Source organism: Phoenix dactylifera, chromosome 11 (genome assembly GCF_051530095.1).
Source record: "Phoenix dactylifera cultivar Ajwa chromosome 11, Ajwa_hap1_PhDact_Kaust_v1.1, whole genome shotgun sequence".
Classification (NCBI taxonomy): domain Eukaryota; kingdom Viridiplantae; phylum Streptophyta; class Magnoliopsida; order Arecales; family Arecaceae; genus Phoenix; species Phoenix dactylifera.
The window spans coordinates 9,319,442-9,334,085 of record NC_143200.1 but is presented as its reverse complement, the minus strand read 5'-3'; the positions used below and the strand labels follow the sequence as shown (position 1 = coordinate 9,334,085).

The 14,644-nt window shown below is 39.9% G+C and overlaps 1 protein-coding gene across 1 annotated transcript; it reads right to left on the bottom strand.

Moving 5' to 3' along the window:
• Nucleotides 1-10,922: 10,922 nt before the first annotated feature.
• LOC103715357 (polyphenol oxidase, chloroplastic-like) lies at nt 10,923-13,446 on the bottom strand. Its single transcript, XM_008802955.4, has 2 exons — nt 12,168-13,446; nt 10,923-11,803 (listed from the first exon to the last, which is right to left on the bottom strand). Exons 1-2 carry the CDS (start codon nt 13,371-13,373, stop codon nt 11,243-11,245), a joined length of 1,767 nt encoding a protein of 588 aa, XP_008801177.4. The 5' UTR covers nt 13,374-13,446; the 3' UTR covers nt 10,923-11,242.
• Nucleotides 13,447-14,644: the final 1,198 nt, after the last annotated feature.

The window sequence follows — 14,644 nt, the reverse complement described above, 5'->3', positions numbered from 1 at the left end:
CTGACCATCTTCATGTAGAAAAGGATATAATGAAGAGAGAATTTTAATAGAAGTGAGAGGGACTCAGATTCGAATGGAGAGAACTCCGACGAATGGAAAAGAGGGAGAAGAGCTGCCTATGATGGAGAATGGAGTTGAGGGGATGGTTTTGATTCCGAACGAAGAAGGAAAAGAGAGGAATCAAGAGAGATCGAAAAATTTCTCAAAGGAGATAAAGATATTAGTTTTCAGCGAAACCTATTAACCTGTTACCCACTTTAGAGGTCAAAAGACAATTTTATAGTTTTAATTAATTTTAATTTAAATAAATGTGATTTTTGCTAATCATATCAGCTGAATCACTAGTCAAAGGTATTCACAGAAAAATAGTGTTTCGTGAAAAATAATCAAGAAGAGCAAAATCAGCAACAACAACAACCTCAAGGTAGACATAATTTACCTAGAGAATGGATGCATGTTCATAACCACCCAAAGAAACTTATCATTGATGATCCTTCATATAGGATAAGAAGATTCTTTATTAGAGATGCATGCAATTACTTAGCCTTTGTATCTCAAATTGAAACTAAAACTATAGAAGAAGCTAAACAAGATCTTAATAGGATAAATGAAAGTGAATCCTAGGTTCTTCGGTGTTAAGCATGTTGATTTTTTTTTTTTTTTTTAAAACCATGGCTGAACCTGATCGGGTTGCCTACGTACCCCTTCATAAGGGGGATCAAGCCATACGTAGTTCTTTTTAAGTTTTAAAATGCAGCGGAAAAACCGAATCAAACAATTTAATTCATGCATGCTTACAAGATCAAATCTAGAAATCAGCACCTTAAGAACACATAGGATTATGCCGGAATCGTTTAAACAATTATGCTAAAACATTCATGCATGATTAACTATCAGATCTGAAAGTTAAACACTCTATTCCGATTAATCTCCGAATATCCATCAAATGGATTCTGGAGATAACTCCGTGAGGAGCTCTAAAGGAGGGTAAAACCTCGGGGAATCAGACCTAGACCCTGACTCCAGAATAAAAAGATTAATATAGAATTAATACCTTTTATGATGGAAGAAACTTATGGATCTGATCTTTGACTTCGTAGCCACGCACACGAATGGCCTCTACGAGAAGTACACGCGAAGCCCTAGGTAGATCGTCTTCCGCGGGAGTGCTAGCTCGCGTAGGAACGTTGCAATGGCTGAAGCTGTCTCCTTCTAAACACTCAACCTTTGATTGTTCTTCAAGGATATGGAGGATGGACGTGAGGAAGAAGGAGAAGAAGGGATGGAGGCCCTCAAAAAAATTTTTCAGAATTTTTTGAAACCTCTAAATATGGTATATCTTGAACCCAAGGCATGGGGGTCTTTTATAGCCAAAAGACCACCCCATGCCTCACACCTAATTTAGCCAACTAATTTGGCTGATAAAATTCCCAAAAAATTCTGGTGGTTTGACAGCTAAGAGGAGATAAACATATCCAAATTTCGTGCATTTTGGATCCCTAAAAGATAGGAATTCATGCGTCCAAAGTTCAGCCGCAGACCACCCTATTTCATGCACCATGCAATCCCTACAAATTAGGAAATTCATCTAAATCTTTCTAGAAAGATTTAAGGCGCCATTTTTATAGGAATTATAGCCCCACGCCTCCTCTCTTCTCACGCCAATTTTTGGCCAAAAATAAAGAGGATAGGCATAGAAAATATTGGGAATAAATTAAGGTGTCATTCTTCTCCAAGAAGATAAGGATGGGTTCCTAAAATTTAGGGATTCTTCTCCTTATCCAATTCTGATTATTTGGACTCATAATCCTCATCAAATAAGGTCTTCTAATTGATTTGGATCAAGCCCAATCCAATTGGGTCAAGTCCCATCAATTGGGTCAAGCTCAATCTACTTGGGTTGAACCCAATCCAATTAGGTCAAACCCTGATGCAGCCCAAATTGAATCCTATTCAATTTGGCTCAACCTAAGCCCAATTTACTCAATCAAATTGAGTTCATTAGCAATCTAATTGCTAATTAGTCCTCCAATAATTTAATAATTATTTTAATGCAACTTTTGCTTAGGATAATTTGTCAATCGAATTGACCAAATTACCCCTGAATGATTCTTAATCATCAATCAGCCATTTGATCAACCTAGAAACTTCTATGCATGTGACCTCATAGGTTCGAACCTAAGCCGGTAGTATAGGAACGTCTTCCTATACTAATCGATGTGACCATCTAGCAATGGTACCCGACGTTTGGATAGGCCGAATATATGCGAAGCAAATATTCTGGAACCCTGGACTATGGTTACTGTATAATTCAATCCCTTTGACTCCTAATGCCAGGATGACTTAGAGCTCACTGTCAACCCTATAGTTAGTACATCCATTATGTGATTAACTTTAGATATCCCGTGACTCCTCACTGGGATTACCCTGGCCAAGGTTTTGCTAAATCACAAGACATTATCTTCTATTTCCAGGAGGGGTCAATTCCATCTTAACTCACAACTGACTATGCAAGTGCTTGACTGCACCCAGTGACCTTCCGTCACTGAATTAGAAATTCAGGTAGTCTGGTACCAAAGTACAGTGAGTTGCTTGCTAGTCACAGGTTGCGGTCTCAGGTCAGAGGGCCAAACTTATACCCATATCCACTCGAAACATCTCTCGACAGTAGAGCATTCCGGAATTGGTCACGTTCAGTGAATGTACTCCTACACTTCACCTGTATGGCATACCAGTGTCTCCACACTCCTTGGTTAAGAGAAAAACCAACGTATATGTCACACAACGACCTAATCTCGATAATGTTGTCGTCCTAGTAACAACATATCATTTGGTCGCGAACAAGTTTAAGGACTCAAAGATAAATCCTCCTTTATCATAATATAAGTCCTAAGGACTTCATCATATAAGAGTTCATTTGAAGATGAAATGATGAATAATGCCAAATAATACTTTATTAATTTGTCAATTCATTTACAAAATTCAATCATCAATATGCTGACGATTGACATTTAGGATACAATTTCCAACAATAAATACTATACAGGAAGAATTAAATCAATTTGAAAAAAATAATGTTTGGATACTTATAAGTAGACCCAAAGATTATCCGGTAATCGGAACAAAATGGGTTTACAGAAATAAATTGGATGCAAATAGAAATATTATTAGATATAAAGCAAGATTAGTCGCTCAAGGCTACAATCGAGAAAAAAGTATTAATTTTGATGAAACAATTGTTTCCTATTGGTAGAGTAGAAGCTATTAGATTTTTACTTTCTTTTGCTTTCTATATGAACTTTAAAATATTTCAAATAGATGCTAAAAGTGGTGTAAAGCAGAAGAAGTTTATGTAGAACAACCACTGATTTTGAAGATCATAAATTTTTAAATTATGTTTTCAGACCAATTAAAGCTTTATATAGTGTAAAGCAAGCTCCTAGAGCTTGTTATGAAAGATTGAGCAAATTTTTGATAGAAAATAAATTTTAAAGAAAAAAGTATAGATAAAACTCTTTTCATGAAAGAAAAAGATGCTAAAGTTTTAATTATTTAAATATATGTCGATGACATTATTTTTGGGGCCTCTAATGAAACTTTATGTCAAAATTTTGCTAAACTCATGCAGAGAGAATTCGAGATGAGCATGATGGGTGAACTCACATTTTTTCTCAGACTCCAAATCAAACAAACTAAAGAAGGGAACTTCATCAGCCAAAGCAAGTATACAAGAAAGATCTAGAAGAAATTTGGCATAAAAAAAGCCAAGCACATTGGTACCCCTATAAGTCCTTTATGTAAATTAGACAAAGATGAGCATGGTAAGAATATAGATTTAAAACTTTACAGAGGCATGATAGATTCCCTATTATATCTTACTGCTAATAGACTAGATGTAATATGTAGTGTTTGTATGTATGTTCCATATCAAGCTAATCCTAAAGAATCAAACTTAATAGCTATTAAAAGAATTTTAAAATATCTAAATGGAACACAAAACTTAGACTTATGGTACTCAAAATAATCTTTAATTAGTTTAATTAGATATTCAGATGTAGATTTTGCTAGTTATAGAATTGATAGAAAAAGTACTAGTAAAACTAGCCAATTTTTTAGAGTTAACTTAATCACTTGGTTCAATAAGAAATAAAATTCAGTGGCTTTGTCTAGGATTAAAGCCAAATATATAATAGCCGAAAGTTGTTGTGCCCAAATTTTGTAGATTAAGCAACAACTTGAAGATTATAGCATAAAACTTAATAAAATTTTCATAAGATGTGACAACACAATTGCAATAAATTTAACTAAAAATCCTATACAATGACCGTTTGTATTATATATATATATTTTTTAAATTTACAGTTTAATTCTTCAGCATATTTTTAATTATAATCGAAACTATTATATTTTGAAATTGATATTCTCTTTATGTTATGCTTGATTGAGCTAGAGATTGAGGTGACTTCTTGAGCTTGTTAGCTTTCTTTTTTTTTTTGCCTTTTTTTAGATGACAACATGTGGTGTGGATAGGATCTTAGACCGTGAGTGAGAAGACTAGGACTAGAAGCAACATCTTTTCTTTCATAATAACTATCTATGAAATCCACATAAAACTTGTTTAAAAAATAATGTTGGATCTTGAATTATGAATAATTATTATTCTATGAAAGCTTAGTATTTTAGTTTACCTGCATTGATACTATATATAACTTTTTCTTAGGTCCTGCATATCCTATGGGTTACACCTTGTAGGTGTGCGGCTGTCTGTCATGTGCCGCTCAAAGCCTAGGCTTTAAATCCTTAGGATGTAAATTAGGTAATGAAAGTAGGTAGAATGTTAGGATATGAAGTGACATGTTAGAATAATATTTTTTTGGGGGCAAAATAAAACCTTAGTACTTAAATTAGTTTTATTAATTCACAACTTTAAAGATAATTTCTTCTTGTGGGTAGAGGTTGAGATGGCCCCAACCGATACTCAGAAAGTGGATGACCTTACTAAGGGATCCCAAGCAACTAACACTCGCTGCACTATGAGTGCTACCCGAGCAGGATGCGCACCTTGCACCTCTTTTGCCTCTCAGATGGATGATAGCTCGTCGATGAGAAGGCCGAGATGGAAGGTGAACATGAGTCGACCCCTGAGTTACATGTGTCGACCCTTGTACTGCTGGGACCACAACGGGAAGCTATGAATGATTTTTGTCTTCTTCTGTAACAGAAAAAGATTCTCATCAGAACGGGAAGAAAGGAATTCAAATCCCGCCGAAGAATTTGTCCATAAATATGAGGGAACCTCAGAATGGAAAGAACAGGAAAAAGGAAAAAGATTCTAAAGAAAACAAAAGGTTTTCACTGAGAAAAAGAGAAGAAAAGCTTAACAGTTCATCATCCTCACCAGCACCGAATCCAAAACTTTCTCCTGTGAGGAAATCAGTCGAAGTTTCTCACTGCATTCTGAAGAGCTATTGTTTGGACATTGGAACATCCTTCCACAGCCAACTTCTTCATCGGCTTCAGCTTTAACTTTCATTGATTTATTCTTTACATGTTCTGAAGCTTTAAGTTTTCTAGTTACAGCATTCTTTTAGTTGGATTAATTGCTGCTGTAACAGTTTCATTAATCTGAAACATGTAAAGGCTCTTTCAAGCATAGATTGGAAGTTGCTGAATAGGAAATATTCAGCAAGGGAAAAGTTTTTGGTTGGTTTATCTAAAAACTAACTGGGTTGTTTGTGATCCCGGAAAAACAAACAGTGTAAAATTTTTTGTTGGTTTGTCTGAAAACCAACTGGGTTGTTTGTGATCCCGGAAAACAAAAGGTTTTCGGTTGGTTGCCTGAAAAAACCAACTGGGTTTTGATTGTGAGCCCAGAAAACAATCAGGTTGTAATCTGCTGGGTTATAGTGAAATCTCAAGCTAGGCTTGAAGAGTGGATGTAGGTGTTGAGAGTGCACCGAACTACTATAAATCTTGATGTTTGTGATTGTGCTTCTTCTCTTCTTTTCCTCTGCATATTCCTGACAGTTTTCATAACCTTATTCACTGTCATATTTATGCATTCTTATTTCCGCTGCTGAATCTTTAAGATAAAAGTAACTCATACTCTCTTTACGTTTTAACTTTAACTATTTTTAAAAAGACCCAATTCACCTCTCCCTCTTGGGCTGCACCTCTGGGCAACAATATGTATTGAGATTTGATCATAAATATTATTCCTTCATCTGTATATTATATGTTATATTCTACATGTTGTGTACGCTCTACATATATAAATATTCAATTCTAAAAATATATGATTAAGCATGAAATGATTTATTGCATTAAAAATTTGTATCATTGTTGCATCAGGACATTGTTGATTTTCTTTTATTGCGATGATTTTCTCTCTAGCCTAACTATGATCCCACGGGTCAAGATCTAGTCTCCTTCCAGGCTACACTCACTACAGGAGAACTTACCTTTTCCGACGCTTTTTAGGGCCTGTAGCGACACTTATAGGCGTCGGCTAAAGATCCGGCAATGCTAATCAAAGCGTTGCAGAAGCGTCGGCGATACCGGAGTGGAAAAACTTATCGCCGGAGTGGAAAAACTTTTTGCCGACGCTATATGAAAGCGTCGGCAAAAATGGTGATTTGCCGACGCTATAAAGCGTCGGAAAAAACCGTCGTGGCACGCGGGTAACGCCCAGGTCGACGATTTTTACCGACGCTTTAAAACGTCGGAAAATGTAATTATTTTAAAAAAATAAAAATATCAAACTTTATAAATTTATATATATCATAAAACACGCATTATACAATATGAACCAAACATTCAAATTACATTGATATTGACACAAACATTCAGATCATTCGAAATATTTATATTGTCATATCTGATTAAATTTACATAAAAAGTTATGAATTACAATGTACTTTTACATATCAAACTCCATAAAAAACAATCTACAAAGTATCAGGGATGGGAATTACAATGCCATTTTAGATGAACTCCCTGCAGAGGAATACCAAGATGCTTGCCTGGGCCGCCACTGCAACGAACGCCAAGAACTGCACTGACTTGAGCTTGCTGCCTTTGTTTGTAGAGAAGCTTGAAGATTGAAAGTAACAGTAGACTTGGCCGAATCACTCGCTAACCAGATTACATGCAATAAGACTGGATGGCTTTGAAGGCTTTAGCATCCTGCACTCTGGCTTTGGATATTAAAAAAGTAATCATCTGCTAACTATATGTGACTAGTAATTCACTAGTCAATTTGGAACAGTTTTTCTTTAAGAGTAATTCACAAGTATTGTTGCTCTAACAGACTCTGATATCCAGTCAATTTGGAATGAAGAAACACCTTCTTTAAGCTTCAGGTCGTTCACTGTTTTATCTAAACAGCTACCTTATCAAAAAATTTTTTTTTACCTCATTCCTGTTTTGGCGTCTCAGTGCTAGTTTCGTAGCTTGCAACTTCTAGGTGATCCTAACAGCTGGAGAACCAGAACTATTTCCCCTCCGTGCATCAAATCCTACATCCATGAAGCTTCATGTTCCGTCCAAATCTTCTCAAAATGAAATGGTGTTTGACCTTTTTGTCTTACGAATCTGCGAAAATTGACAATGGACAATGATCTGAATTGGCTCTTCGTAGATGCTTCAACATAGTTTCAGGGTAGATGTAAGAAATTATCTTCTACAGGCTGCAGAGGAGCTGGGAAACCAAGATAGGAGACTCGGTAATTAGACAACTGAAATTCATGTCTAGTTTTAATAAATAAAATATTGTCTAGAAATTCATGTGGTAATTCAAATTTGATATATTTCTTGAGAACATATTCGTTTGTTGCCCATATTCATTTGGCCCTTCTTAAACTAGAAGACTGTTAAGTGTTTTTCCCTACCTAAGCAATGTGGTAGCCCAATGTGTTTATAAACATTATACTCTTGGTGTTTGCATTGATATGTATAGCAGGGAAACAAAAGTTGCCAATTATTCAAATCTGACCTACCTAATCACAAACAATTACATTTAAACATGATACATCCATAAGGTGTTCATGGGGCATCCAGGAGTTTCCACCTACCCTGGTATCCTAGCATCAAGTTGATAACTTGCTTTAAGCTGAACAACTAGAATTTTAATGAATGTGAATATCCCTACATCCTTATCCACTGAAGATCTGACCCCCCTCCTGTACCTAATAGCCCACCAACATGAGAGAGAATATAAAAAGCCCTATGTTTCTTACCTTTCCCACAAACCAAACAGGAGTAGCTCTTCCTGTTGCAAATTAATTCTTTATTCGCTGAATCCTAGTGAATCTTGACATAATTTGAGAGGGTAACCTGTGCTAATTACAAGCAGATTCTACCTGACCAAGAAGCCAGACCGCTAAGTGAGCACAAATGACAACCTAAAGTATGCCATGCCAACCTAGATCCTTGTAAAACATCTCAAGTTGCCAGAGTATCATTATCACAACAATAACAGTGATGCTGGTCTCCAATACTGATAACACATTCACATGCTAGTTTCCAATTCAATCCTACTCAGAAGCTGTTATCTCTTTCATGCTTAATATGCGCTACGTTAAGTTCAACAAATCATATAAAAAAAAATTATACAGCCATCAATTCTTGCACAGATACCGTAAATTGATTAAATAGAAGCATATTCAAATGACATGTTAGACAAATTAAGAAAAACACGAAAATTCAATTAGACTTACATCTTGTAAGGATCGGCACTAGTGAAACCAGTAGGTTTTGGTATCGAAATCAACACCTGTACACAAAATCAAAAGAAAAACAAACAAATAAAGAACAAATCATGAGGGCGGAAAACCCTAGAACAAAACCAAAGATCTTACCTCCCGATTTAGCAGAGGATACGTCCTAGGAGACACAATTATCGAGAAAACCGAGATAAATTAAAGGCCCTCTCCCCTTCTTCTTGCAGCCATTATTGGAACATCGACGAACAAATAAGAAATCGAGTATTCAGAAAAAGACATCTTATTGTTTTTCAATCATGCAGAAACATGTGAATATCCAGATAGATTGAAGGAAAGCAGGAGAAAGAAGGGTACAAGGGGACCTGTTGCTGGTGTCGAGTGAGCTTGCGGCGTTGGGTCTTGAGGGAGAGGATGGCGCGATCCACGTCCGTGATTTTGGGTTTCTTCACAAATATATTCCCCATCTCCGCACTTCTCCAGAAAAGCCCCAAACCCTAATCCTTGCTCTCCTGTCACAAAAAGAGAGGGGTAAGGAAAATCCAAGGAAGGAAGGAGAGAAGACGAGCTTCCTTTTACGGCTCCTCTCTTGTCTTTTTTTCTTTTGGCTTCGCTGCCCGCCGCTTCTCTCCCTCTCCGTCGGGGTTTCGGAAGCGAAGTGGATCAAGAACGGATCCAGATAAAACGAGGGTTTCAGTTCGAGTTTTTACCCCGTGGTACTGGCCCGCCTTGCTTATTGGCACGATGTCTCCCGGCCTGTAAGCGAGCGAGATCGAGAGTAGAGACGAGATCCAGAAGAAGAAGAGACAACGAACTGGAAAAGCTCTTCGGTCGCCGGCCATGGCCAAGACTCGGACCCAAGTTTTTGGGGGGAGGAAAAGAAGGGAGGAGGAGAGGAGGTCGCTCGGCGCCGGAGAGGAGGGTGAAGGACGGGACAAGGGTCGGCGCCGGAGACGAGGGAGGAGGAGGGGACAAGGGTCGGCTAGCTCTATTTGGCCTTGATCGATCGAGGATAGAGGGAGAAGGGGGGCGGCCACGGGTTTTGATGAGATTTGGTTTTCAACGACGCGCATAAGCGTCGTCTTATCCCAACTCTACGACGACGCTAATAAGCATCGTAATTGGCCGACGCTTTTTACAAGCGTCGTTAAAACCCATATTTCCTGTAGTGACTAATGGGACGATCACTGGCATATGCAGCTGCAAGTATGTTTTTCGTGTGATTTCAGAGTTAGTCTCGAACCAAGCCTCTTGTGGGGCGATCACTGGCCCATGTCAATTTGCTGTATGTTGTAGTCAGAAGCTAGTCTCTTTCCAAGCCTGCCATAGGTCGATCGTGGCTATAGTCGTAAAGGCTATGAGACAATGCAAGTGGTTAAATACATTGATTTGGAATCTTATCTTTGATCGAATGCATTACATATATTTTTTAAAATATGTTAGGCCTTCTCGCCAGCGTGTTATTCAATTTCTATTTAGATTACTTTGATCGTATATTCATCAACCGCTTTCCGCATCTTCCTAAAAAGCGAAAACTATATGTCAATCCTTTTCGATATATTTTTAATTATAATTGAAACTCCTATATTATGAAATTGATACTCCGTTTATATTATGCTTATTTGAACTAGAAATAGAGGTGACTTAATTACTGAATTTTTTAGTTCACTTTTATTTTTTTTGCCTTTCTTTTTCCAATGCCAACATTTAGTGTTGATGGGATCTTGGGCCGTGATCAAGAGGACTAGGGCTAGAAGCAATATCTTTTCTTTGGTAATAAATGTCCATAAAATCCATATAGAACTTATTTGAGAAATAATATTGAGCCTTAAATTATGATAATTGTTATTCTATGAACGCTTAGTATTTTATTTTATCTATTTTGATACTATATGTAACTTTTTTAAAGTCTTCTATATTTTTAGGGTCATACTTTATAAGTATGCAGCTATCTGTCATGTGCTATTTACCATGGCAGATGCTAATAGATACCAGACATGGCAGCTGTCTGTATGTTTTTTAAAATTTAAAAACATGGCGTGGGTTTGTCCGTGGGAGTTTTATTTATTTTACGTTAGTGGATTCGTTGTACAGACATGTCGGCCGATTTCTCGGCTGAGATGATTTTTTTCTTTAAAAGAAAAAAAAAATCCAAAACCCTATCAATTATGGGTTTTCAATCTTCCAGAGATCAGTATCGCATCATCAAGAACCAGGAACAGTCCTAGTTCCCATAACGGCATCCATTTCCTGAATTCTTGTAGCCATAAAGTAGCTTACTACATACGCTGGAGAGAAGCAAAGCAAAGACAAGACACGAAGCTCAAGCAACGCATACATTGAATGTATGGATTATTCATACAAGGACGACGACAGCTCGTGACCAACTAGCTACGGCACCAGAGGGCCAAACAAATGCGAACTGTTGAGACAAAAGACAAACCACTCCTAGATCAAATGCCACGCGGTGCAAGGGAAGGAACAGAAATCCAGCGATATCGGTCGACAGATTATTTCATGATTTAGACAAGTCTGGGGTTGTCGGTCTGCAGCAGCTTGATCGCAACGCCCCCAATCGTGAACTCACCGATTCGAGGGACCAGCGTGACCACCAGCTTCTCGGCGTCCTCGGCGTCGAGGTCTTCCAGCAGGGAGGTAATCCCCAGCTTGAGGGCGCCCTTCCTCTTCTTGCCCTTCCCCTTGTGCGGCAGCCTCACAAACGTCCCTGCAAAGTCCCCGTAGTCGGGCCCGGCCAGGTCGCCGTAGGGCGCCGCGATGTACACGTCGAATCGTGCCGGCCCATCGGTGTCGACCGCAATGTCCTTGATCTGCAGCACCTCCACCTTATCCTCCTTCTCTGCCTTCTTGCGGCTCTTCTTCGGCCTCGACACCATCACTCGCAGCGCCGTCTTGGACAGCTCCCTTGGCTCCGACCCGAACGGTCCCACCCTCACCAGAGACAGCTCCGCCTTCGTCTTCTCCTTGGTCTCCGTGGTCTTCACGCAGTTGAGTTTGTTCATCCATGGTATCGGCACTTCTTCGTACGTGTACCTAAGCTTGTTCGGCTTCAGGCAGTCCCTCACCTGGATTCCCACGTTTTTTTTTTTTTTTGCAAAAAAAGATATTCATGTCAATCAATTCTTTGATCTGAAATCTAGATGTGCGCACTTATCTGACAAGTAAAGAACTACGAACAAAGGCAGCATCAAACTTTAACCATCGGTAGTAAATTACCCTGCATTATCTTTTTAGGTTAATAATTCGTCGTTATAATGGATACAGCAATGGAAGAAGAAAAGTTCATTATCTTTGCAGGAGTTAAAAATAAAAGGATTAGCAAAATGGTTCCACGATCTATGCAACTGATTTCTAGAAACATTTTTTTTTATAGAATATATCAAATTGAAACGAAAAGATGGTGGTATAAGTCGTTAATTAAGTAATTACCTTGACTCGGACAACCTGCTCGTTCTCATCGTAGAAGATGAAGGTGGAGTCGAGCCAGTCCGGGTCGTTGAACTCAAGCTTGTTGCCACGGAGGTTTCGGTAGATGTGCCAGAGGCGGTCGACGTTGGCGTGGAGGCTGAAGAAAATGCAGTCCTTGCCGGCAGTGGAGAAGTCGCCCATGTCAATGTGGGGAGATTCTGGCGTGCCCACCCACATGTGGACGGCGTTGTGGATGCTCTCCAGCTGCCCGGGCCCGTTGGAACCGTCGGCCTCCTGCCCGGCCCGCAGCGGGTCCCCCATGAAGAGATCCGCCAGCGGCAGTGACTGCTTGAACGTCTTCTTCATGGTGCACAGGTTGGACAGCACCAGAGCGTCCCCCGTCTCCCCGCTGCCCGCCGTGTTGCCGTAGCTGTACTTGTAGTCGAGGATGGCCGGCGAATAGTGGGAGGTGTCCCGATTTTCGTTGTAGAGAGGTGACGACGTGTCGGCGGTGAAGATCTCCGGCATCGTCATGCCGTCGTCGGAGTCGAAGTTCCAGAAGGGGAGAGTGAAGGTGTCGTCGTCGATGAGCTTGCCAAGGATGCGCTCGTAGAAGTGGAGGTAGTAGCGGTGCCAGGGGAGGAATAACCAGCTGAAGTGGACCTGGATGGGGACGCTAGGGTTAAGGAAGCCCACCTGGTCGTAGGCCTCGTTGCAGTATGCGCAGTGGATTAGAGCCTGCTGGTAGAAGTTCCAGGGATGGTCGGGCGGCTTCCCCTTCATTAGCCTCACGGCCGTCGTGTACTTCTCCATGTACTCGCTGTCTTTAATCACCTCCTGGGCGGCACGCCGCACCCGGAGCGGCGTATCCGGGAAGGTGTAGTCGGTGATTTCGGCGCTGGTATAAGGAGGGCAGCATTTGAGGTGGTCGCCCAGCCCCGCGGAATTGGCGTCGTGACACTTGGTGAGATCTGGGGGCATGACCGGCGCCGCCAGAGCCAACTTGCCTGCTGCTGCGGCGCCGCCGGTCAGCCCGCCTAATGCGAAAAGCACGTCGCGCCGGTCCATCAGCAGCGATGACGGTGGCGGCTGCGGGGCGTTGCCGTTGCTGTGGCAGGAAACACGGGGCCGGATGACGCGGCGGCACGGGGCAGCGCCGGAGCGGCGGTCGTGGAGGGGACATGCGGAGGGGGCGATGGTGCTCAAGAAGCCTACGCTGGTGGACATTTCTGCTTGTTTGTTTACGTGAAAAATAGGGAGTATGGATGGTTGGGGGGAGAAAGGTAGAGGCTGCAGCTTGGGACCATGATGGTGCAAGCAGCTCCATATGTAGACTTCAGCAGCTCACAAGTCTAGCTTGTTAATTGACGACACGTGTGGACACGTGATCGTTTGCACAGTTCTAAGTTTTACTGCCATTAATTGCAAAGTTTATATTCAGACGACGAATAACTGCGCCTCGAAACAGATATAATTATGAATCTATTATTTTTGTATAGTTATTAACTTAATATTTATTAATTCAATATTTATTATAATTAAAAATATTATAAATATTCTTACATAAAATAATGTAGTATGGTTGTTGCGCAAAGAACGTAACAGCAATATCTTTGACATCCACTCATTCATTTATAATATGTTACTTTAGATATTTATTATTTAATATTTATTATAATTAAAAATAAATAGAATATTATTTTTTGATATAAAATAATATTATCATTGTTGAGCATTAAAATAACAAAAAAGGTATTAATTATGTATAAAGTACGGATCTAGCTTTGCTCAGGGATTAAACGTAAAATATTAATTATATGAGGATAAAACCTCAAAAACAGGTATTAAGTTCTCTAATCCATTAGATGGCCGGGCAGCTTTATTAACCATTCCGGGGCAGAGAAAACAAGTGACACAAGGAATCGGCTATGTGGCATGGGGAGTAAACACAAGACGAAATACTTGGCTTATGCTTCTCTGAGTGGAGGACTCGATCTCTTTTTTGTTCTATACTAGCTAGAAGCGACGGAAATGGAAACTATATGAAGGTGAGCTCCATAGCTGCTCGCTAGCTATATGTAAGGAACTCGTCTATATGTCAAGTAAATTCTTGTGGGGGGAGATCCCGTGTTTTTACCTCATTTTTTTTTCCTTTTGGCTACAACGGATGATTCATATACTTTTAGTATAAATATATCCAAAGAAATCAAAATACAGCAAATCTCGAAATGCTCTAAGTAACTCCCTCTCTCCAACTCACAGAGCTCCTTTAAGTGGTTAGCCACATATGAGGCCATTCGATCAGCAGCTCTATTAGCTTCTCTAAACACATGCTTGACCTGGTAGGCAACGTCTCCACTTACCATAACTTGAATATTCTGAAGAAAAGGATGGCATCCACCCACGCCATCGATGCCCCTAGATCCAACTAATTACCATGGCCGAGTCACCTTCGAGCAAAACTGCGCTGGCCTGCAAAACGTGCCGGGTTTGACACA

Coding starts and splice junctions, on each gene's coding strand:
- LOC103715357 (XM_008802955.4), bottom strand. CDS start 13,373: ATGTCCACCAGCGTAGGCTTCTTGAGCACCATCGCCCCCTCCGCATGT. Junction 11,804..12,167: donor AGCAGGTTGTCCGAGTCAAG/GTAATTACTTAA, acceptor GTGGGAATCCAG/GTGAGGGACTGCCTGAAGCC.